Source organism: Silurus meridionalis, chromosome 1 (genome assembly GCF_014805685.1).
Source record: "Silurus meridionalis isolate SWU-2019-XX chromosome 1, ASM1480568v1, whole genome shotgun sequence".
In the NCBI taxonomy this organism is placed as follows: Eukaryota; Metazoa; Chordata; class Actinopteri; order Siluriformes; family Siluridae; genus Silurus; species Silurus meridionalis.
Genome location: NC_060884.1, coordinates 6393707 through 6419443, shown reverse-complemented (window position 1 = coordinate 6419443; position 25737 = coordinate 6393707). Strand labels below are relative to the sequence as shown.

At 38.5% G+C, this 25737-nt stretch overlaps 1 protein-coding gene across 1 annotated transcript; it reads left to right on the top strand.

Moving 5' to 3' along the window:
- Positions 1 to 904: 904 nt before the first annotated feature.
- Positions 905 to 24351, top strand: kcnj3b (potassium inwardly rectifying channel subfamily J member 3b). The gene is made up of 3 exons (XM_046856592.1): positions 905 to 2576; positions 5394 to 5610; positions 21200 to 24351. Exons 1-3 carry the CDS (start codon positions 1908 to 1910, stop codon positions 21913 to 21915), a joined length of 1602 nt encoding a protein of 533 aa, XP_046712548.1. The 5' UTR covers positions 905 to 1907; the 3' UTR covers positions 21916 to 24351.
- Positions 24352 to 25737: the final 1386 nt, after the last annotated feature.

The following is a 25737-nucleotide window of genomic DNA, read 5'->3' as shown; positions in this document are numbered from 1 at the left end:
GTGTGTGTGTAGAGGTCATACATTAAATTATCAAGATTTTAATATATTTATATATATATATATATATATATATATATATATATATATATATATATATATATATATATATAGTTGTATATTTGCATATTGCTCAGTACTTGTCGGTTTGCACAATGTACAACTTGAACTAATGCTAAACTGCTTTTTGTCGCTGTAAACCTGTAAAATGCAATCAATATACAATTCTATCTATCTATCTATCTATCTATCTATCTATCTATCTATCTATCTATCTATCTATCTATCTATCTATCTATCAAAAACATAAACAATCTAATACACAATTGGGACAAATTAGGTGACTTTCAGCTGAATACCAAAATTTTGATTCAAGATTTTAACTGATTTAAATAAAGAAATTACATCATCCTGAACATACACTTCCTTCCTGCCCCCCATCTTTCCATTCCCCGAAGTTTCTCTAAGGTGCTGAAAGTGCGCAGTGGAGGGAGTTGGTGAACGCGAGGCGCGCGCAATGCGCAGGATCCGGTAAGTGTTTAACAATTCACTTTACGATTCAGTTCTTCTGAACAAAACCTACTGAATCTACAGCATGTAGGCGAGATTTGATTCCCTGCTCAGAGCGGGGTGGACTTAAACCCAGGCTTAGCCAAGGATCCAAAAGCCAAGAGACCCCAAAATTCAAGGACTCTCTAAAAATGCAGATTTTGTTTCTCTCTCTTTTGCTAAATAACGTGTGCCAAACTCAAATACTGATATAAATAGGTTTAATATAATGTTATATTCATAATATAAAACAAATATAAAACACACACACACTATATATATATATATATATATATATATATATATATATATATATATATATATATATATACACATACACACAATTAATTAATTATTCTCTTTGTGGACAAGAAGTCTTCAATCTTTATGATCTCTTTATGATCTCTTTATGATCTGATGGTCCTCAAGTGGTATTGGAACCTGTTCTCACATGGTCTCCATTTAGTGGCTGATCACTTTTGTGCGTGGGGAACTTTCCATATTTTTATTACAAAAGAATACTAAATAATATGTGCCAAAAAATACTGCTGTTCAAAATGACTCTAGTCTTATATAAGGTATATAAATCTGCCTCTGGATCAGAGAGATGGTCCCAATTTGATAAAGATCTACACATGATGGAATAAAGTGTGCATGTTCTATGTGCATAGTGTGCAAATACAAAGTACATCACGAGTCGATCAAGAATCGATACCGGTGAATCGATTCTCCCGACTCGCTTTCCAAGAGTCACTCATAAAGAGCCGACTCGTTCCCTGGTCCTTCACTCATACAGTAGTGAGAAGGTGGTGAAGGAGAGAAGGTGGATGAGCGACCGCGCTAGTGATCTCACCGTAACATGGGAAAGTTGGAGAAGGCGTTTCTGGACGTTCACACTCGGCTGTCTTTTCACCAGATTTTTATTTTTGAGTCAATTGAAAAATCAGGTCTGGATGCTGGTGCGCTCAGCGCGCTTTGAACTGGGAGCGCAATTGGGTAGTTTTGGCTTCCAGGCGATTATTATAAGTGGGTTGTGTAGAAGCTGAAAACCAGAACATTATTAGATCTGCAATGCATCTCAGCTTGTCCCATGACAGAGACACATCGGAGGGAAACTCCTGTGGCGCAGAGAGCTGAGGCGCTCGGACTCCCGGCACTTCGCGCAACACCCACACTTTCTAAAAAAAAAAAAAAAAAATTTATTCGCAACTTTTTTTTCCTTTTTGTTTAGTGTCGGTGTTAGACATGCGGGAAAGAGAGGTGTGTGCGGGAAAGCTGTAAATTAAACCCGAAAGACGGAGCGCAGGGAGAGACGCCGGAAACGCTCAGCCGGATCTTGCCCTAACTTGTTCGGCGGCACGATGTCTGCGCTGCGGAAGAAATTCGGGGACGATTTCCAGGTGGCGACGACGTCGTCGAGCGGCGGCGCGCTGAAGCCCGAGAAGAAGAGGAAGCGCCAGCGCTTCGTGGACAAGAACGGCCGCTGCAACGTGCAGCACGGCAACCTGGGCGGCGAGACGAGCCGCTACCTCTCGGACCTCTTCACCACGCTGGTGGACCTCAAGTGGCGCTGGAACCTGTTCATTTTCGTGCTTACGTACACGGTCGCGTGGCTCTTCATGGCCTTTATGTGGTGGCTGATCGCCTTCGTGCGCGGCGACCTGGAGCGCGCGCGCGACGAGAAGTACACGCCGTGCGTGGCCAACGTGCACAACTTTCCGTCCGCCTTCCTCTTCTTCATCGAGACCGAGGCCACTATCGGCTACGGCTACCGCTACATCACCGACAAGTGCCCAGAAGGCATCATCCTCTTCCTCTTCCAGTCCATCCTGGGCTCCATCGTCGACGCCTTTCTCATCGGCTGCATGTTCATCAAGATGTCGCAGCCGAAAAAGCGCGCCGAGACGCTCATGTTCAGCGAGCACGCGGTCATCTCGATGCGCGACGGCAAGCTCACGCTCATGTTCCGCGTGGGCAACCTGCGCAACAGTCACATGGTGTCTGCGCAGATCCGTTGCAAACTTCTCAAAGTGAGCAAGTACTTCTTTGCGCACTTCTAGGGCATGAACACGTGAAGCCTGTACTTAGAAACATAGGTGTTACGCGTCAGTGCCACTTTACGCACAGAAGCGCGTGCGCATACAGCATGGAAATGTAATGTTTGGTCAATTAGTCTGGCATTTATTCTAACAACGTGTTTTTAGTTTTAATACCAATAATAATCTTCAATATAACAATAAACATTGCAGAATTTATAGATATTAATAAGTGGTGCAAAGAAAAACCTCCTCAGATTTTATAGAAATGATCCATGGCACCATTCACAATTGTGTTCTATCCATTTAAACAGTACTAATTGTGTAGAAAGTTGTTCCCTATCAGACGGTTAGTTTTCTCTAAGATTCAAGTCTGTAGTATTCAGATGATTATAAATTGAACACAAATCTTTATTGTATCTCTGTGGGATCGTATACAGCAGCAGACAGTGATTAACACGTGCTCATGCTCCCAGATGTAATCACGATGAATCAGGCAGGTCCAGAGGGCAAAATGAGACACAGTAAAAGAAAGAGAAGTCACTCCTTCTTTTGACGTAAAGGAGGAACATGTAATAATCGAGACTACTTGATCGATTGATGTTTTGAGGTAGTTATGTAGGGTACAAATCCAATCTCTGCCCAATCTTTGCATGTTTGCGTGATTTTGCACGTGCGTCACGGTTTCCTATAGGTATTCCTACCTTCATCCCCCAGTCCAAAGACTTGCCTTTTAGGATGACTGGCTTTTTCAAATTGTCCAAAGTGTGTGAATGGATAAATGACTGTGTGATTGATACATTCAAATGGGTTGCCCTCCTATATAGTGTGTTCTTCAACTTGTGCCAAGAGTTCCCTGGGATAAGCTTCAGGCATAAGGTTATTAGTGGTTATTAGTGTGGTTGCTAGGATAGGTGTATAGGGTGCATAGAAAGGACACAATTGATGGCTCAGAAACCATAAAATGATCGTCACAATCACTGAGAACACACAGGAGTGCTCAATATAGAGTCCAGCCTGAGTTCTGAAACTACAAGCTGTTAGGTATAAATAAGCAATGACTTTGTGATTCAGTGCTGAGCAGAAATGACATAATGGGTTCGAAAAAAAACAAGAGTAAGCTGAACCAAATCATGGGAAAATTGTTGTGTTGGCAGAGAACGGCTGTTCGCAAATAGAAGTGGCTGCAGGCAGAGAAGTGTGATTGACATTCTGAAGAAACATAGAGACAGTGGAGGACAAACACATTTTTTATGAGAAAGAGAAAGACCACTACAGCATTTTGGACCCCAAGAGTCAGATGGATAGGTGTAAAACTGCTCCTCAGATTATAAACCGTGGTGAGCCATGGGTGTGGAGTGCAGAACTCAACCCAATCTTTCACCCAAGGTAGAAATCACACATATTGCAATGAAAATATTCACTGAACACAAAGACAGATCCCTTGCTGACAGGAGAAGGTGGATTTTAGGAAAAAATCTGCTTCCTTCTCCATAGAAGTGATAGGAGAGTCTCTTTGAATGATACTCGGACAAGAGTTTCAGGATAATGTATGGTGCTTTTCAGAACACCAAGTAAAGTAATTGAGACAGTCGGCCGACTCAAATCCTATGCAGAATATGTGGGATTGCAGTGGCAAATGTGGGGAGAACTTTCATCTTTGGATAGTTAAGCAGTTTCTTGATCATTTAAAGATCTTGAAAACATCTATGAAAATGACAAGACTTTTAGTATTTTACTTTTTTTTTTTGTAAAGCAGGTTGTGTTAGTCGTATGGGCATATATTGTTCGGAAGCTGGGGTCAGAGCAATGGGGTCAGCCATGATATGGCGCCTCTGGAGCACAGAGGGTCAAGAGCCCAATAGTGGCAGCTTGGTCTGATCCGTAACCCAGAGCCTTAACTATTGAACTCCCCCATGTCAGTAGGTAAGTTTGATACTGTGAACTGCCCCAACAGTGAGCAAGTATATACCCAAGGCTAAGGGTTTGGGATTTGCTAAACCCTGTCCAGTATGACAACAGTTCACAACATGAAAATAACTAGTAATAGCAAAAAAAAAAGTAATTTGGTGATTCTATACAGTAATAGTAAAACTGAAAGAGTCCGTGTCACATTTATTTTCCTTTGTTTAGAACTCAAAAAGCAGTGGATTTATAAAGTCTGTCAGTGTTCTTGTTTCATTCCCAGGATAAAATGACTTACAGATTAAAGAACTGAACCAAGATAAGTGCATAACAGGCTGGCATCCAGTTGTTTGTTTATGCAGATTTAATTTGACAGTGGTTGTCGTCTTAATTGGTCTTAATTTTTCATAGAAGAAAAATAAACTTTGAATGAATTGTGCAATAGTCACAGCTTCTTATAGACCCATTCAACATAAAATCCTTCATGCATAGTGGTCATTGTTAAATGCCTGGCCTCTCTAGTTAGTTAGTTTAGTTTTATTTTGATAGTTATTTATATGTGACTATACCTAAACATAAGTATACCTATTGTAAATTTCAAAAAAAGAAATAAAGAAGGTTCTCTCAACTCTAGAAATGTAGCTGTCAAGTAAACTTACGCTTTACATTTTAGTGTTCCCTCACCTACAGTGTTACTCTGTAGGTTTATGTCCTTCAGATGTAACACTTTTTTCCTTCTAAATGATCTAAATAATTTTATGTCTATAGTGAAGCATGGATGAACGTATACGCCAAAGTTGTACTGTAGTTACACATCAACGATGACGTTTAGGGAACCTTCTCAATAGTGCTTTTGAATGCTCTTTTCGAACCAGAAAAGTACAAAGTTATTTTCTCTGTCTGTAGTCTCGACAAACTCCCGAGGGTGAATTCCTGCCCCTGGACCAGCTGGAGCTGGACGTCGGCTTCAGTACCGGAGCCGATCAGCTCTTTCTTGTGTCGCCTCTCACCATCTGCCATGTAATTGACTCGAAGAGCCCGTTCTATGACCTCTCTTTGCGCTCCATGCAGACGGAGCAATTCGAGATTGTGGTGATCCTGGAAGGCATTGTAGAGACAACAGGTAAGACAATATGCATGCAAAAACACACCAGTGCCTGCTGTTATGATTTGTTTACAATTTTTGCAAATTGATGATTTTTATCCTTGACAGAAATCGGTGCTTTTTTATTTTTGTGGTCTTGTATTATTGATATGGCTTACACTGTCCAGTGTTTTTTTGCTTGTTTGGTTTTTTTTTCGGGAAGAAAAACAGTAGTAGCTATATATAACTAGCTTACATCCAACTAAAAAATGCTTTAATCTGTGTAAGAATGAGTTTTATTTGCATGCTAGGATTTATACTTGCATTGACAGATTAGCAAAATGTATTCATTTGCACCTCACCACCTTTTGTCTTTCAAGGCTAAATTTCCTCCATAATTCCTTTATTTTATGTGGCAGTATAAATTGAAACCATGGTTATGCTCTTCACATGGGGAACCTTTCTCTCCTATGTTTAAATAATAAATGGTGACTAACTGAAGGTATGTACTAAAGTTGTGAGTGAGGCAACTAGAGAAGCACACATGGAATAGGGCTTAAGCGTTTGGCTGTATAACCTCTCTATATAACAGCTAGGTTGTATACTGTTATTCAAATATTAGTTGAAATGCAGGTCTTCTTGTTGCTATGACAATTAGAAAATAATTGGTCATCTGACTCTTGAACATTTTACCTACTACTCAGAAATGTAAGTAAAAAGCCAGAAAAATTTACATACAAGCAGATTTTCTGGTGCTAGTTGTCAGAATTGCTCTAAAGCAAGACCAGTGAGTGGGCTGTGTGTGTGTGGGTAATGGTTGTATGTATGTATTGATAGGTAGATATTAACGGTACACAAAATTCACAGTTCAGTACGTACCTCGGGTCACGGTTCAGGTGATTTTGGGTACAGTTAGTGGGAAGAAATGCAAAAGATTAGGGCTGCATTTATCGATTATTTTAGTAATCGAGTATTCTACCAATTAGTCCATCGATTTATCGATAAGATGTACTTTTTCTTTATTAAATTAAAAATATATATAAACGAGATAAAATAAAACTGGTCTCTTAAAATGAACAAGTAATTAGTTTTCTTTTTAGAAAATTTTTTTATTGCTGAAATTGCAACCTGTGAAAACTAAACCTATTTATTGCATTCAATTGCCTTATTACATCAAAATGCAAATACAAATATATCAATAAAAACACAAATAAAAAATATAAAAATATATTTAAGATTATTTTTAAAAAGGTAAACGCACTTTATGGTGTTTTTTTTATGTTTTAGCTTGAAATTCTCCCCCACTTTGGAAACTTTCTGTTGTGTACTTTGAATCTTCTCCTCACCCCTCGCTGTTTTTTCATTCTGCAGTGTCTTCAGTGTTACCTGTAATGGTCCATGGGGAAACACAATGCTCTGTGTGTAGTTAAATCTAATAAACGAAGCATCGAGGCAAATAATTTGCCTTTAATGCTTTTTTGTATTCGTATTACTCGAGTTACTCGAGGAATCGTTTCAGCCCTACAAATAGTTTTTCTATCGATGCTGTTTATTGTTATGAATTTGTGAACATCAAAAGTTTACATTTTTTTAAAAAGAATTTTAAATAAAATGTCTGCTTGGTTAAATAATACATAAAATAATATTTTTATAGAATCAATCAAATGAATGCAGTACACTTTTTATTTTATTGATTACATTGAATAATCAATTAAATTGGCACAGATTAAATTGAATTAATAAAATTAAATAAATGGAAATTTGGAATTGAATAATGAAATATTAGACCCCATTTGGGTAATATAGATGTGTATGTCTGTGTGTGTGTGTGTGTGTGTGTGTGTGTGTTTAATTTTCTAAAGATGTGATCTACTAGCGTTAACCGCTAGCCTCTTCCTGGTTATCGGCTAATGATAGTGCAGTGAATTCTTTACAATTTTAATTCATGTGCAATAAAAAGTCGGTACAGTGTCATATAGATAGATAGATAGATAGATAGATAGATAGATAGATAGATAGATAGATAGATAGATAGATAGATAGATAGATAGATAGATAGATGTGTGGAAATTATGTTTTTCTGAATTATGTTTTTCTTATGCAAATTTGTAAAGTGACTTTTAAATGGCAAAGACATAGTAAATTCTACAGTGTCATATCTATAAACATTTTTCCCAGAACGTTTTTGTGACCCGAAGGCAGCTCTACCACAGCCTGGTACTGGGTCATGACCCAGTGCTTGAGGTTCTCTGCTCTAAAGCCTGGACATAAAGCAGTAGGTCTATGTATAAAGGATACATGAATGAGAAATACATCCAATCAGAACAAGGATTATCTCTTACATTACCAGGTAATAGTATAGCAAAGAACATTCCAGATGGACAGCAACATTCGCATACACACATTACCAAGCGTTCTAGCCTGCCAACGCTTCTCAAACATGTGTCTTCAGGGATTCAGCAGAGAGAATGTTGATGTCAGTGTTGCAGAGTTAGCCAAAAGGTTATTTTTGTCTTCTGCACTATTGTTAAAAAAAAAAAGACTATAGTGGTTTGTTTGCTGGGGAGTTTTGAGTGGGTGTACATTATTTGAGTCAGTGGGTGTAGGTAGTTGATCGCTGATCGAGAATGTTGTTCGTGTCAAGCAGAACACTAAAAAAAGGAGGGAGAAACCAAAAGGGAGAGAGCAACAGCCTCGTTATGTAAGATGTGTGAAACATAAAAGGGAATCTTTATTTAGCACGCTACATCTCAGTGGTCTAACACAGTGTAGGATCAGCCAGGCTGTCAATCAAATGTATAAGTTCACCTGTAGTGCCTCAGGATTGGAATGCACCAATTCATGCAACACTGGGCAGTGTATATATATATATATATATATATATATATATATATATATATATATATATATATATACACACACACACAAAGTAAACTCAACTATAGAGAGAGCATTAAACATACGAGCACCAACAAAGAAGCACACACAGGTTCAATATTTCACACAGTCTCCACGCAGTGTACAGTAGTGTTACACTGACAGGTCTTCCACATGAACAGTGCATGCACAGCGGCAAGCAGTCTGAATATTCCACCCACAGAAAGTGAGCGGATTTGTGGGTAAAAACAGAATTATGTACAGTTAGTCAGCACTCTGTTCTCCCCATTGTGAATCAGTTTCCATAGCAACTAAATCTCCTCCTCCTTAAGTGGGCTCAGTACAGTAAAGTCGCACAGCCTGTTTGAGGTACAGAGAAGTATGTGCGAGGAACACTGATTTGTTTTCCCTACGTATGGATTACATGAACTCATAAACTCGCTAAATCGGGATGGTTTTAATGATTGTACAACTCAGTGTCACACTTTTTACCGATACAGATCTGGAGTAAATTAAATAATTACAGTACTAACAACAATGATGCAAATGTGACACACACTGACAGATTTCATTAGTCGAGAATTTGCCATCAATAATTAAATAGCGTTTTGCAAATTTCATTAAGTCATAAATGCATAAAAATATGTGTTATTCATTTATTTAGCATGTACTACCATAAATATATGAAACATTTTGTGAAATACCACTACTGTCTTTTACACAGTGTAATCATTTTAATGCATCATATAATGTATGCATATTGTATTGTGTCTCTCTCGTTGTGTGCGTGTGTGTTATCCTACATTGTTCAAACTTTAAAAAACACTGTTATAGTTTACTGCATTGATTAACAATTTTTTTCCACATTTGTAAAATCCAAAAACATGTCTTTGATATAAATATCAAAATGTGTTAAAAACATGACCGATCATTATTCAAAAATAAGCAACAGTGAAGTGACATTAACTTAACATCATTTATTCCGCATACGTTATAAGTTTTGCGGTTTGTGGTCACCTCTTTGTGGTCACCTGACAATAAGAGTGGAGGTTATTATATTAGGAAATAGGAACTGAATATGAAATGGGATGCATTCCACATTCAGTTTCCATTTCCTGATATAATAACCTCCACTCTTCTGGAAAGATGTTCCACTAGATTTTGGAGTGTGCTGATGTAGGGTGAGGAGGCCTGGGGTGCAGTCAGCATTCCAATGCATGTATAATATATATATATATGTATTCTCTATAGCAGGCCACTCAGGATCTTCCACTCCAATGTATGTAAAGCATATCTTAATGGAGCTGGCTTTGTGCAAAGGGACATTGTCATGGTGGAACAAGTTTGGGTCTCCTAGTTTAATAAAGGGAAAATGTCCATCCTATACAATTATGGGCCTTTGTGGTAACAGTCTGCAGAAGAACTGGAAAATCAGGTGTAAGTCAGGTGTCCCAATGCTTTTGTCCATATAGTGTAATATTCCATAGAAATTTGGCAGGGATTACACATCTGTATTATTTAACATTTTTAACTAATCAGTTAATCTTATTAACGCAACTTTACATTTAATGTCTAAGGAAACAACTTACAGTAGTTTCACTTACCAAACTCTTTTTTGTTTCTCTAAGTTACTTGCTAGTATCTCACAAAAGTGAGAACACCTCTCAAATTTCAGCAACCATTTCAGTATATCTACTATAGGCACAATATTATAGAAATGAAATTTAAATATACTTTAGGGCAGTCAATGTTCAGCTTGTATAGCATTACAGATTTACTGTCCTCTAACAGTAACTCAGCATACTGACATTATTGTCAAAAGTGAGTACACCCTAAGTGAACATGTCAAAACTGTGTCCAAAGTGTCAGTATTTTGTGTGAGCACTATTGTTATCTAGCACTTAATCCTCCTTGAATTGGAATTCAAGAGAGCTGCACAGGTTGTAGCTGTGATCCTCTTTCACTTCTCCATAATGACATCACAGAGCTGCTGGATGTCAGACACATGGCACTTCTCCAACTTCCACTTAAAGATGCCCCACAGGTGCCCAAAATGGATCAGGTCTGAAAACATACTTAACCACTCCATCACCTTTAACTTAACTTCCTCTGCAAGGCAGTTGCCGTCTTGGCGGTGTGTTTGGGGTCGTTATTATGTTGGAAAACTGCTGTTTTGCCCCAGTTTCGGAAGGGAGAGCATCATGTTCTGCTTCAGAATGTCACTGTACATGTTGGAATTCATGGTTAGCTCAATAAACTGCAGCTCCCCATTACCAGCAGCACTCATTCAATTTAATTTATTTTTATTTGTATAGCGCTTTTAACAATGCACATTGTCTCAAAGCAGCTTTACACAGATAATGTGGTAAGAAAGAATTAATGAAATTGTTTTTTATAAGTACATTTCTTCATAATGAGCAAGCCGCTGGCGACTGTGGCAAGAACAATCTCCCTGAGATGGCATAAGGAAGAGAACTTGAGAGGAACCAGACTCAAGAGGGAACCCATCCTCATCTAGGTGTGACCGAATGTCCATTTATTACAGCAAAACGATGTTAAGGTGTGCAGTGATGGTAAACAAATGCAAACTGTATTCAGTGTAGCAGACTGTTGACATTACATACAATCCAAATCCATCCTCAAAGCTTCTGTGTTACTCCGAAATTTCATGGATCCCCAGGCTGTAGATGTAAAACATCCACAGCTACACAGAGTGGTCTCCAATCGAAAAGAACACCATCCAGAGGCAGGCTGAGACGAAGCAGGCAACTGAGGAGAGGGAAGGGGCAGGAACACTGGTCACTAGTACCTCAGGCGCATGTTTAACTAAACCAAGAGAAAGAGAGAAAGAGAGAATAGGTGTGACAGGGAGAGAAAGATATGAATTATTAAGTATCCTAATTGTTGTATAAAAGTAAAGGACATTGTGCAGTTTGGGACTATGGCAAAACTCGCTATGGCAGAATAACTAAAAGGGAGAGCCAGAAGGTAGCACAAACACGAGGGATCTCTGGGATAAGAGAAGGCCCACCACACCACCATCAACAAGCCTTAGTGAATGTGAGAGTGAGGGGACGACAGCATACAAATATCCCAGTTCACCGAACACTCTATATATCCGCTATTTATCCCTCCAGATCTGCTCCTTTATCTAAGAAAAACCTACCGATAAAAGGCTTGGCTAAACAAATATGTTTTTAGCTTTGACTTAAACACTGAGATTGTGTCTGAGTTCCGAAAACTAATTAGAAGGCTGTTCCATAAATCTGGGACTTTATAAGAGAAAGATCTGCCCCCTGCTGTAGCCTCATTATTTGAGGTACCAACAAATAGCCTGCACCTTTTGATCTAAGTAGACATAGGGGATCATAATAGTACACAAGTTTACTCAGATACTGCAAAACGAGACCTTTAAGTGCTCTATACCTCTGTAGTGGCATTTTATAATCAATGTGAGATTTGATTGGAAGCCAGTGAAGACTGATTAAAACAAATGCTGGACACTGTCTAAGCCAAACAAGTTTTTTAGTTGCATCAGACCCCAGGACATGGTTCCTGTAATTCTTCCCCTTCGGACAGGTTGTCTTCAACAAACTGTTTGATGGCTTTCTTGTGAGCTAGCTTCAAAAGTCGTCTTCTGGGACGATGGCTATGCAAACCGACTTGTTGCAGTGTGCAGTGAATAGACTGAACACTGACGAGCAGACCTTCCGTTTTTGCAACCTCTAAAGCAATGCTGCAGCACTCATGAGTTTGTTTTTTGAAGCCAGCTACTGCACCTGAAGCACTGCACAAGAACTTAACTTCTTTGATCAACCCTTGCAAGGTCTGCATCACCCTGGCCCTGTACTGTAACTCAGTTTCACTAAGTGTTACCAATCTTCTTATAGCTTAGGCCGTCTTTGTGGAGGGCAAAAATTCTCAAAAAATCCTCAGAGAGTTCTTTGCCATTAGGTGCTATGTTGAACAGTGGTCAGTATGAGAGAATTTTACTCAAAGCACCAAATTTTAACTGCTCTAATACAAAATACACACATTGGTATGGTCCTGTAAAGCAGACAAAAACATAAGACATGGATAGGACATGTGGCTTTGCATGGTTAAACGACGTACAGCTGTTATCACTATGGGTGTACTTACTTTTGTTGCCAGCTATTTTGACAATAATGGCTGTATGTTGAATTATTTTCAGAGTAAATCTATATGAGAAGATATAAAAAAAATGTGAGGGGTGTACTTAATTTTGTAAGATACTGTAAAAAAAAAGCACAAAGCACAGTGTCAGTCTGCCCTAAAGCTTTTCTGTTCAGAGGGAAGCATGAAGAGACAGCTCTACATTTGCCTGACGCATTTCGATGTATGCCAAATATTCTTTTTCTTTATCACTGCAAATCTTTACCATTGCAAACTGATAGTGTGTGTTCACAATGTAACCCTTTAGATTTAGTTTTTATTGTTTGGCTATATGTGTATATGCATTGACACAATAAAGTATTGCAACAGTTGCAATATATATATATATAAATCTGTATTTCACCTTCCAAACGGGATTAATGTCAAAATCGATCATCACCTTCTGACCAATCAGAATGGAGTTTAGCATTGCGATATAATTTAAATAAGTATCAAAATCAGGGTTTAAATCAGATTAATTTTATTAACAGTATATTGTTTATAAATGTTCATCTCATTATTAAATGTTTAATATTTCTTTTATTCCTAAACCTTTCGCCAAAACAGAACAAGTTCATTAATGTTTTATATATAGACTTACATGTTTTTGAGTATTTTCAGGTATGGATTAAATCCATTGAGATAAAGGTGACCACCTGCAAATGAAAACAGAGAACCTGTTCACATGAACATAGATGCATTACAGTGCATAATATTGTGCAGATTCAGGTCAAGAGCTCTATTTAATGTTCATATCAAGCATTAAATTTTAGGACATTGTAATATAAGTGCCATGGCATGATTGCTGGTGCCTGGGAGGCTGGATTTTGTATTATATAGTCATGGTTTCCAGGGATTTTTACACACAATAGTCTCAGGTTAATGTAAAATGCTAGAGCAGTTCAGAGGGTAGGAACAGAGGAGAACGGCCAAACTGGTTTGAGCTGACGAGGAGGATACGGCAATGCAAATAACCAGTCAAAGTGAGCACAAATGCATTTCAGAATACCTCCAAATGTTAAGGATGGGCTACAACAGCATAAGACCACATCAGGTTCCAATCCTGTCATCCTGTCCATTCTTGTTCAGCTTGTTCAGCTTTTCAGCTTTGCACAGTTGTGGTTATTTGAGTCACTGCTCAATGGATGTTATTGTTTTTCACACCATTCTGTGTAAACTCTAGAGACAGTTGTGTGTGAAAATCGCAGGAAATCAGCAGCTTCTCCGACCAGCGAGTCTGGCACAGATATGTCACTATCGGAGTCAGTGAGATCACATTTTTTAATCCACATACTGATGCTTGATGTGAACATCACCTGTAAATCTTGGCCTGTATGTGTGTGACTTTTTGCATTGCGTGAGCATATATCAGTGATGATAATGATGGGAAGTGGTTTATATGCTGTTACTACACTTTTTATGCTGCTGATGTATAAGCATAATTTTCAGTCAGCAGCAGCTTTCCCTCCTTTCAGGAAAATGATTTTCCATGCTGCATACTTGCTTCCAATAATTGTGGATCAGTTGAAGTAAAAAACAAGCTAGAAATGATCATTTATTTTATTGGATACAGATTCAGAATCATACCTGCATTCAGTGCATTCTCTAAAAACGGTAAACTACTCCTCTGTGGCTCCTCGAGAGCTGGTGCCTATTATATTACAGCCAATATTTTGAAAAGTGCCTGACTCAGAGGAGCACATAGCACAGATCGTGTAGAGACTAATATTAGTGTTTTGGAGAGGAGAGTTTAGTACTAAGTACAGTTCGGACAATGTGCTGAAGTCTTTGGCCTTCTGTGCTACTACTACTCTGTGTTCCTACTAAACATAAAAATAAACAAGTTTAGGTTACTGCGTGTTAATGCTAAATGATAATCGACTAGCTTTGTGTTGCGCTCTCTCAAGACAGTTGTAAATTGGTGGAACATAGATACTCCTGATCTCCAACCCCTGAAGTCTTGCTCCTTGTGTCAGTGAGTGTGTTGGGAAAACTTGAGTTCAGCTGGATAGTCGATTACAGCCAATTGCTAAGCTTAGTGCCATGGAAGTCAGCACACACAAACAGTGGAAGAGAAACAAGCTGTATTAGAGCTGGATAAATAAATGGACACTGAACAGTGCACAAAATAAAACAACGATAATATAATGAACGATAAAACAATGATAATCATAATAATGGCAATAATCATAGGTAGAAGTCTTATCAAAAAGAGGCTTGAAGTATTCAAAGAGAGCCTACACACCTGCAGAGGGATCAGGGGAGAGCAAAAGAGTGGCATGAGCACAACAGCAAAACAATGCAGAAAAGAGAGAGAGAGAGAGAGAGAGAGAGAGAGACGCAAGTGACGGTGAAGCATAGCGAGAAAAAGATGACAGAAACAGGTCAGCGAGAGCACCTCCGCGCTAAGCGAACAGAGCGCTTAATGACGGTCACCATAGAAACACATTATCTCTGTTGGAAATATAAATTGCCCTCGTAACTGTCATCTGGAGGAGTGGAGTGATATGATGTTTTGGTTTGTTTGTTTTTAATCGGAACACGATGTAATACGCACAGCATTTCAGACAATCGCTGTAATGAAATTTCATCGTAACGGGCGAATATGGGGTGATTACATAAGCAGCGTTAGAGGAAAATCAGTCTGGGACCTCACTCGCCATGCACACACACATCCACAGACACATATGCTCGCACTGTTTTGGTGGAACATCAGAAAGCCTGTTTAATATTTCATGAGCTGGATTCGAATTTTTCACACTCAGAAATCGGGGTTTTGCAATGGGCAAGCACGGACAGTAAACTTTCTCACACGATGCAGGTGCAAGACTGACTGTGTATCAGCTAGACTGGGTGATGGGTAATGGGTGTGTGTGTGTGTGTGTGAGAGAGATGGTTAGATCATGGTCTGAGCTAGTTTATGTAACCTGGAGCTGTGTGCTCTGTGCAGAAGACAGCAGGGACCTCTGTCTTTTCCATCGTGAGCTTGCTTTCCAATGTGGCAGGAGCAGCTGCAGACAGACTTGCTCTCCAAATGGCATTAAGTACCACTTTAAGCAGCTCAGAGCCCAATTCAGTGATCCCCAAACAATCCAAACACCCTTTCTGCTCACTGCCATGAGATCAGAGAACCCTTCAGATGCAACCCATAACAGGCATCCAGGTGCTCTCACTTACTACTATTGTGCTTTTAAAGCCTCATTACAATATATTTTTCCCTGCCTGGGTGCCTGTATTGTGAACAGTAAATTCTCCCATTCTAAAGATAGAGAGGTATAAAAATAGATTAGTTTTTTCTTCTTCTGTTTTCATTTTTGTATTTTCTGTAGCATCTTCTCAAACCTTCTCAGAGCAATCTCAGGCTGATACAACTACAAATACTGTATAGCAAATCTGTGTCAATGTATTAAGAGCAGGTATCTTGTATTTTATTAGCCACAGTGTCATATTTGTTTACTTGTATAAACCTGTAAAAGAAATTATATAAGTAAAGTGATAGGGCGACATGATCTGCCAAAACAGCTTCAGTGAGCCTTGGCACAGATTCAACGAAATCTCTGTAACTGCACCAAAGACATGTATACCAATCTTCCAAAAGATTTTCCCTCAATTAGTGTTTTGATGAGTAGGATGAGATCTGGTGACTATGGAAGCTATAAAACATGGTTTTACTCATGTTAAAAGCACAGATATGCTTATATGTTCGGTTGATCTATTTGGCTACCTTTGAAATTCATATTAAGTTGAACTCGGCATATTTGCATTTTTCAGACTGAGCAAAAAATTTATTCTTTTGTGCGTTTTTTTATAACATATAATGTTTCTACAACCATTTTAGTATATCTTTTCAAGGGACAATACTATAGAAATGAAACTTTTCTATATATATATATATTTGAGTCAATATGCAGCTTGTATAGCAGTACATATTTACTGTCCTCTGAAAACAACTCAACATTCAGCCATTATTCTCAAAAATGCTGGCAACAAAAGTGAGTACACCCTTAGTGATAAAAGCTGTATGTCATTTAGCAAAGCCACATGTCCTATTCATCATGTTTATGTTTTTGCCTGCTTGACAGGACCATACATATTTGTGTATCTTGTATTAGAGCAGTTAAAATGTGGTGCTTTGATTACAGTGATCTCATACTGACCAGTGGATGTTTAACATTGCACCTCATGGCAAAGAACTCTCTGGATTGTTGCCCTCCACAAAGACGGCTGAGGCTATAAGAAGATCGGCAACACCGTGAAACTGAGTAACAATACAGTGGCCAGGGTCATGCAGAGATTTTCCAAAGCGGGTTCTACTCAAAACAGAACAGATCACAGAATTTGAGTTCCTGTGCAGAAGCTGGCTTCAGAAAACAGATGCATGAGTGATGCCAGCATTGCTTTAGAGGTTGCAGAACCCGAAGGTCAGCTTGTCAGTGCTCAGACCATACGCTGCACTCTGCAGTTCGTTTGCATGGCCATCATCCTAGAAGGAATCCTCATCTAAAGCTCGATCACAAGAAAGATGGTGTCCAGCATGTGTGGCGACACCCCGGTGAGTAGTACAAAGAAAATTGTGTCTTGCCTACAGTCAATGGTAATGTTGGTACCCTCCTTTGCCTGGGGCTGCATGAGTGCTGCTAGTACTGGAGAGCTGCAGTTCATTTAAGAAAACATGGATTTCAACATGTACTGTGACATTCTGAAGCAGAACATGATGCCCCCCAACAGAAACTTAGTCAAACTGCAGTTTTTCAACCTAATAACAACCCCATACTGCCTTGCTGAGGAAGCTGAAGGTGAGGGAGATGGAGTGGCCATGTATGTCTCTAGACCTGAACCCTATTGAGCAGTGGAAGGTGGTGAAGCAGCTCCGTGATGTCATTATGGAGGAGTGGAAAAGGATCCCAGCAACAACCTGTGCAGCTCTGGTAAATTCCATGCCCAGGAGGATTAAGAAAGTGTTATATAACAGTGGTGCTCACAAGAAATATTAACACTTTGGACACAGTTTTGACATGTTCACTTAGGGTGTACTCACTTTTGTTGCCAGTTTTTTTAGACAATAATAGATGTATGTTGAGTTATTGTTTGAGGACAGTAAATCTGCACTGCTATACAAGCTGCACATTGACTACTATAAAGTATATCCAAGTTCATTTCTATAGCATTGTCCCCTAAGCACATAAAATGGTTGCTGAAATGTAAGGGGTGTACTCACTTTTGTGAGATACTGTACATATAGCAATCGTGAATGCCAGTCACTGCCTGTTTTGGCTCATCAATTATTTGTCTATATTTTGTGAAATAGAACTTGTTATAAAAAAAGAAAACTCCCAGGAACTCCCTGGGCCAGAATTCAAGCATTCTAATCTGCTATTTTTCCTCTGGGGTTCTTCCAGCATTTCCAGGGGGAGAGAAGTGGGGTTCATGTTTAATTAATTTCATGCCATTATGTTGCTAGTGTTAGTCTAAATAAGCAGTCACAATGCCACTAAAATTGTTATTAATTTACAACTAGAAAAATGGACAGCAGTAAGGAATTGAGTTCAAAACTGCTACAAAGGCCTTTTTATTAAGTTCAAAACCCAACAATACCAAAGCCATTTATGACCAAGGAACAAGTTAACAAAGTAGTGATTGGGAAGGCTGGCTTTACTCTTTGTCAATTGTCAATCAGAGTGACACTAGCCAATCATGTGCTCAGAACAAGGTAGATAGCACTCTCCTTTGAGGGGATTATGGTGCCCTGTGACAGCTGAAGCAGCATTTTCCAGAATAGAATAGACGTGAACATTGGCTTTGCGTATTTCAGGGGAAGTGTGTGTCTGTCACATTCTCTATGCTTGATACTTGCTGTATGATGAGGAAAGTTAGCTGGGGAAGAAAATATCGGCAAGACCAGACTGAGGAGAAAATGGGTGTATAATCTCTTAGCCTTATAATCAGTAACAGAAACAGTGGATGGACATGATTGGTTCATGAAAATGGTGATAAGGACTGCAAACCTATCAATGTCACACAGCACACCATGTCCCATTACTTCACTGCACTACAACATGCACCCTTAATAAAGCAGGAGGAGAGGCAGAGCAAGAGGTTGCGTATTTGTAGTTTGTGTGTTGGTTGCGTAGAAAACTCATTTGTCAGTGCAGTTTTACTTCACTGAGTCATTTATTAAACAGCAGCCCTTACTCCCCTGCGGTACTCCTAATACTCTCCCATTAGATTTGTTCTAACACTTACTCTGTCTGGATGGCTAAGAACCATCATGTATTCTCTATAGATGCTTCATCGTCTGTCTGACCAAAAGAACAAGCAAATGGTGATAAATCAACCACAGCTCTGAATATAACATTACATTCATTGGATTTTATTTGTATTTTTTTGGTGAAAAGTGATAACCTTTGCTGCCCATGTTCAGAGCTATTTATTATCAGACAGGAAACACTTTCATGTTTTTTTGTTTCATTTTCGCATTATGTAGATTAAGTATAGACGAGTTCTGTTTCTGGATTTCTGTGAAGAATCTTTTAATAGTCTTTGTTTAATGCGCTTTAATTAATGCGGCGCAGTGTGGCTGATCTACAGATCTAACGAATTTCCCTGTGACAAAGCTCTTGTTTTCATGCAACCAAATGGACTGCGAACAGACGTTCCCGTGGGTGTTGCTCAACAGTAAATGTTACTCCCATGTGCATGCATATATATGTGTCTGTGTGTGTGTGTGCTTTTGTTTGTGTAATAACAGTACAATTTGTTCTGGGTAACAAAGAATGGTACCATTCTGGAGATTAATAGTGATTAATGTTCAATGCTACTCACTTCAATTCAGATTTGGATTTCAGAGGTGATTAGTGACAAGGAAAATGTCAATGAGATGTCCCTGATAAAAGCTAAAAAGGAACCATAGTTAAAATGAAACCAATAAGTGACACAGGATATGGGGAATAGTGGCTTTTCATTGGGGGCAGGTGGGACAGAATGCAATTATTTACCCACCATGTACAAGGAACACCCAAGTATCTGCTCATTCAAGCAGTTGTCTAAACAGCCATTCACGTGGAAGCTGTGGACTACAGAAAATTGTCCAGAGCTTCAGTTACTGTTACATATCAATAAATAAATAGTGTATAGTATAACAAATCACTCTTTACCAACATGGGGTGAAGAAAAGCATCTGGGTGTTCACATATCATTGAATCCTAAGGTGGATGTGCTATAGCCATGTCAGGTTCCATTCCTGGAGTCCACATCAGTTTGTGCTAATAATAATAACTTCTGATTCCTGTTCTTAGCTGAGAGAAATGGAACCTGGTGTGACCTCCTGTAGCTTTTCCACCTCAATGTCTGATGTGTTTTGCATTCCGAGATGAAAAAGTGTATTTTCTGTGTACTCGCCAAAGCATTTCCAACCACCAAAATGTCACTCATTCAATGTTTTTTGTTTTTGTGCACCATCTGTGTGAAAATCCATCTCAAGTTCAAAGTCACAAAGTACTTTTTTTCTTTATTCTGGTGGTTATTGTGAAATTTACCTGAAGATCTTGACCCGTATTTGCATGATTTTATGCATTGCTCTGCTGCCACAGGATTGGCCGATTCAATGAATGCATGAATGCGCAGAAAATGTTATTCAGCCATTCAGAACTCTGTAGATTTTAAATCGCATTGCAATGCTAATTACTTATTTTAAATAACCGTGCTGCCGTTGCTCAATGAACAATTTAATTATGATATAGTTATCTTTAAACATAGTGGTTACAAAATAAGAAGTTCAAAAAGCCCTAATCTAGAGTCTTGCTGGGTGAGAAAACACACTGCCACATACTTACACTCTTTAAACGTTTTCAGAGCAGACAGGACAGTTAATTGCAGGGTTACCAGGGTTACAGTTTTTACACCAAACTGAGCTAGTTTAAAAAATACTCTTATGCTGCCAAAATCTTGTTTCATAGCAATTAATCTGAATAGAGTGTATGACAGTGTGTCTGTTTTCTACGTATATTGTACGGATTGGGAGCATGGACAGGAACAGCTATGGAGTGGAAATGCAACGTATCAGAAATGCATGAGGATCACTGTGACCTTGTTTCCCACTGAAAGGCTGAGAAATCAAGGGAAAATTTGGCTCCCTTTTTTTTTCTTCAATGCCTGAACCTTTTTTCTTTTCAGTTGGGCTAGAAAATTTGCTGCAATCAGGCAACCCTGGTTAATGAAACCACTTACAACAAACCGTTACACAACATCATGAATGTAGTCTGTTATGACTGTATACTGTCAAGGCTCAATAGTCTATTTTGGAGTTAGTCTAAAAATAGTCAAAAATCCGACAGAACAATAGAGACAAACATTACTGTGTTCTGCACTTTATTTGTTAATTTCTACATAGACAAGCTGTAATTTAGAAAATAAATTCCCTCAATTACTAGAAGAATATTTGTACATGAGAAGTTTTGACATTTATAATCACATGCTGGTGAAACTTTTTAATTACAAATCTGAACTTGTCTTTGCTGGAGCTCAGTGCTTTGTCACTCCATTACTTTTATTTATATTCATGTTTGTTGGTTTGTATCAGGCATGACCTGCCAGGCAAGGACATCATACACAGAGGATGAGGTCCTCTGGGGTCACCGCTTTTTCCCAGTCATCTCTCTTGAGGAGGGTTTCTTCAAGGTGGACTACTCGCAGTTCCATGGTACGTTCGAGGTGCCCACGCCTCCACACAGCATCAAAGAGCAGGAGGAAAGCTTGCTGCTGTCCTCGCCTCTCACCGCCCCCTCACTCTGCCACAGCACAGGAGGCCTGACCGAAGGCAGCAGCACTGCGGATGGTCTAGAAGCCCTTCACAGTGATGCAGAGACCGGCTCGATCAACATCGCCGCCCCGCTGGCCAGCACCAAGATTCCGGCTAAATTGCAGAAGCTTACAGGAAGGGACGGCATGCCTCGCAAATTGATGCGCATGAGCTCTGAGATCACGTACAACCTGGGAGAGCTGCCCGTCAAACTTCAACGAATCAGCTCGGCCCCTGGTGTAGCCGAGGACAGGCTGCCACCAATCAGCTCACTCCTTAGTCCCATTGAGGACAAGCTGCCCTCCAAGCTAGGTCTGATAGGGGGCGGGCTTGACCATATCAGCCAATCAGTGACAGACCTGCCACCGAAGCTCCAGCGACTGGCCGGAGGAATAGGAGGAGTTGGGGTCGGAATTGGAGGACGAATGGACGGCCACCTGCCTCCCAAACTGCGAAAGATGAACTCGGAGAGATTCACAGGATTAAGTCTGAAATGAACACAGCTCGCTTTCAGGGCTTTATTTACCTCCTTTGTAAAGCTGAACAATAATGTTATATATGGAACAATTTCTATATGAGTCTAACCTTGATTTAATATTGCTTAACACAATCTGGCATGTTTCCCCCCCCCTACAAAGAGCATGAAATAATGACACATCTTCAACACATTGATCATAAACATAAGATACATTATTAAACCTCATTAAAGTCCACAGCTTCTAAATGATTCACAAATCTTATTAAATGTTTAATATTATGTTTATGACGTATCGCAGCATACATTTTCAAATGTTCTCAATGGTATCTATTCCTCAATTTATGGTTAGAAATTCAGAATTGGTGATCCCTTGTATGTTCTTTACGTCCAGTCCGAAGTTCTCCATATGTTACACAATATCACAGATTATTCTTTAGAAATCAACAGGTCACCACCTTAAAACCACTTCTGATATAAAAAAAAATTGCCTCAAGCTCATGATTACTGTATTGCATGTTCAATATCTATTCATAACCAAAAAAACACATGATCTCAAATCTAATAAGCCTTAACTTGTATGATGTTTGGTTGTTCTGATTGTGTTTTTTCTCTGTTTGATGTGTGACAGGGCACATGAACGTGTGATGTACTTTAGCCGCTGTAACAGGCTGCTTTATCGGATATGAGTCTAGAGAATAAAATTGTGTTTGTTTTTCACATCTATTTTTAAATATTAGATCTTCTAACCTTGTAATGCCATCGTTAAGGTTTTGAGTTTGAAAGTTGAAGCAATAATACTTCGATTTCCATAATACCTTCAACTGAACAATCATATCCTGTATTATGTTTCGGTTTCTGTACGTTAAAAACCTACTCATAGCCAAAACCTAACATGCACATTAATTGTACACTGGAATAAATGTACATAAATGTCCATGTCTGAATGCAGATGGTGGATGATAGACAGCTTTCTGAATGAAGGAGCTCAAACTTAAATACTATTTGAAGGAATCTCTTTTTTTGCCTGTTAATACCCTGTCATGTTTGAAGTCAAAATATTATACTTGCATATGGAACTGCATGATGCCCTTTTTAGGATGATGGACAGATTTATCTTGTGTCTTTGAAGTCACAGATAAACTATGGAATTATCATAAATAGGGCTGCAGCTACGAATTATTTTAGCAATCGAGTATTTTACCGATTAGTCCATCGATTAATCGAGTCATTGGATACAAAGTACCTTTTCTTTATTAAAGAGCATTACTAAATATACAAGAGAAAACAAGACGGGTCTCTCAAAATGAATAAGTAACTTGTTTCCTTTTTCCAATTTTGTGAAAATTTCTGTGAAAACTGAACCCATTTAGTCCAAATTGCCATAAATACAAATTTATAAATATCATAAATCGATTTCAAATTACTTTAAAAAAGGCAAACACTCTGTAAGGTGTGAAATCATCCCAAACTTCAGAAACTTTCTCTCATTTTCTTTGGCCTGAATCTTATCCTCGCTGCTCTCTGTTTTCTCTCCGTTCCACCATTTTTCATTCTGCAGCGTCTTCTGTGTTACCTGTCCAGGGGTCTCGTTTATAAACTTGCCGTACCTACAAAACGAGGTTAAAAACGTTCACTTTCCACGCAAAGGTTATAAAATTACAAACCTGATGGGAGAAAGTGCGCACCTGTAAGTAAACTCTGAGCCCTGCGTACGCACAACGAGGAAACACAGAAGGCGAGAAGGGGAATTGGCGACACAAAACCTTTGCGCGGAAAGTGGAGTTCACACGTTTCCAGCCCTGTTTTGTGCATACGCCACGTTTATAAATGAGACCCCAGAATGGTTCAGTTTATCCGTTGGTGCGCTAGTAATAAAGGTCGGTGGGGAAACACAGTGCTCCTGGTGTAGTTAAATGGACTAAACGAAGTATAGTAAAAAACAATTTGCCTCAATGCTTTTTTGTATTCAATTTACTCGAGTTACTCGAGGAATCTTTTCAGCCATAATCATAAATTACTCATTTAATCATTAATCTGACACATTCTTTAAATGAATAGATTTTAATGAGAACTTTATTCAGACATTGTTTATTATGACTAACAACATTACTGTATATCATTTTATTCATAAAGCTGTTTATATTCACTGTCACCTCTTTATGTAAAAAAAAAACAAACAATTCAGATCGCAACCCAAGCTTCACGTCGGCACTATTATAATTTAGTTTTGAATTATTTAACAGCCTTGTTTTAATATTTTAAAAACTCTATGGCTGAACATTACTCATAATAAGACTCACAGAAAAAACATATCTCATAAACCCATATTTTATTCACAATATAAAAGAGAAAACATTAAATGTTTAAACGTAGAAAATGTACTATTTTAATGAAAAACAAATAAAGGTGATTTTCAATTTGATGGCTAAAACACACATTAAAATGTTAGGACAGAGCCATGCTACCACTGTGTAGCATCTGCTTTTCTCTTACCAACATTTGCTAAATGTCTGGGAACTTAGGAGACCAGTTGCTGGAGTTTTGAAAGAGGAACGCTGTCCAATTCTGGTCTGACACAGGATTCAGCTCAAAAGTCCTGGGGTTTTTTTGGTTATATTTTTCATTTCAAGATGCACCAAATGTTTTACGTTTTGTTATTTTATAAGTCATCTGGATGGAAGCACATGTTTTCTAAAACCTGTATAAACCTTCCAGCAATGACAGATCTTCTTTGCGTCATAGATCTTAAACCTGCATTTCTGGATGGCACAGTGAACTGTATTTACTGACAGGTGTTTTTGACCATGCAGTGATTTCCATTACAGTTTCCCACCTGATATTAATGCAATGCTGCATGAGGGCAAGAACATCATGGGCATCCAATAATACTTCAAATTTTCAGAATCTTTAGAGTTTATGTACTATAGATAAGATATTTAAAGGTCCTTGCGATTTTATTGTGATAAAAGTTTATTCTAAAATTGTTTCGCAATTTGTAAATGCAGTGTTTCTCAGATTGGTGAACCTCTGCCCATCTTTACTCCTGAGAGAAATTACCTCTCCAAGATGCTCTTGTAATACTCAATCATGTTACTGACCATTTCCCATTTAGCCTAATTAGTTGGAAAATGTTTGTCCCTCCATGTAATTCGTTTTTGATTGGCCAATTTTGGCTTCATTTATAGATTTTCACCACATTCCTAAACAAAATGTGTGAACGATTCAGAAAGTAATCCATATTTGTTACACCCAATGTTTTAGTTCATGCTTTCCCAATGACATCTACATTCTGGGATTGAAAAAAATTAGCATTAGCCTCTATACAGCATACTGTGTATTAATTTTTTTTTTTTACTGGTTACAGAAATGTAAACATTTTTTAACACAGGATTATAACAGCAAATAAGATTATATAGCGAGGAAGGGCTTAGCCATGTAATACTGTTTATACCAGACAGCTCTGTTTACATGAATACTTCTTCATATTAAAGCATTTCCATACTCCTAAAAGACTTTCACAGAAAAGTTATTTCTTGTTCCATTAACAAAAACCATGTTATCAGTTATTTTATTGTATGGCATTTTTACTATTGTATAAATCATCATCAATCCAACAATAATCAACATTTTGGAGAAGTCCTTTGTAATATTGCTCAAATTAGAGACATTAAAACAGATCATTTTTTGGTTCTAAATGTAGAAAATACATTGTGGGTTAATGTGATGCTATTCTAGTTTGTAGGGTTTATAAAGATTATAAAGAATATTGACTTGTGTATCAGAATGGCAATTGACATTTCAGAGTCTTTTTATTGATGAAAGACTGAAAAACAATATGGTC

Coding starts and splice junctions, on each gene's coding strand:
- kcnj3b (XM_046856592.1), top strand. CDS start 1,908: ATGTCTGCGCTGCGGAAGAAATTCGGGGACGATTTCCAGGTGGCGACG. Junction 2,577..5,393: donor TCCGTTGCAAACTTCTCAAA/GTGAGCAAGTAC, acceptor CTCTGTCTGTAG/TCTCGACAAACTCCCGAGGG. Junction 5,611..21,199: donor AGGCATTGTAGAGACAACAG/GTAAGACAATAT, acceptor GGTTTGTATCAG/GCATGACCTGCCAGGCAAGG.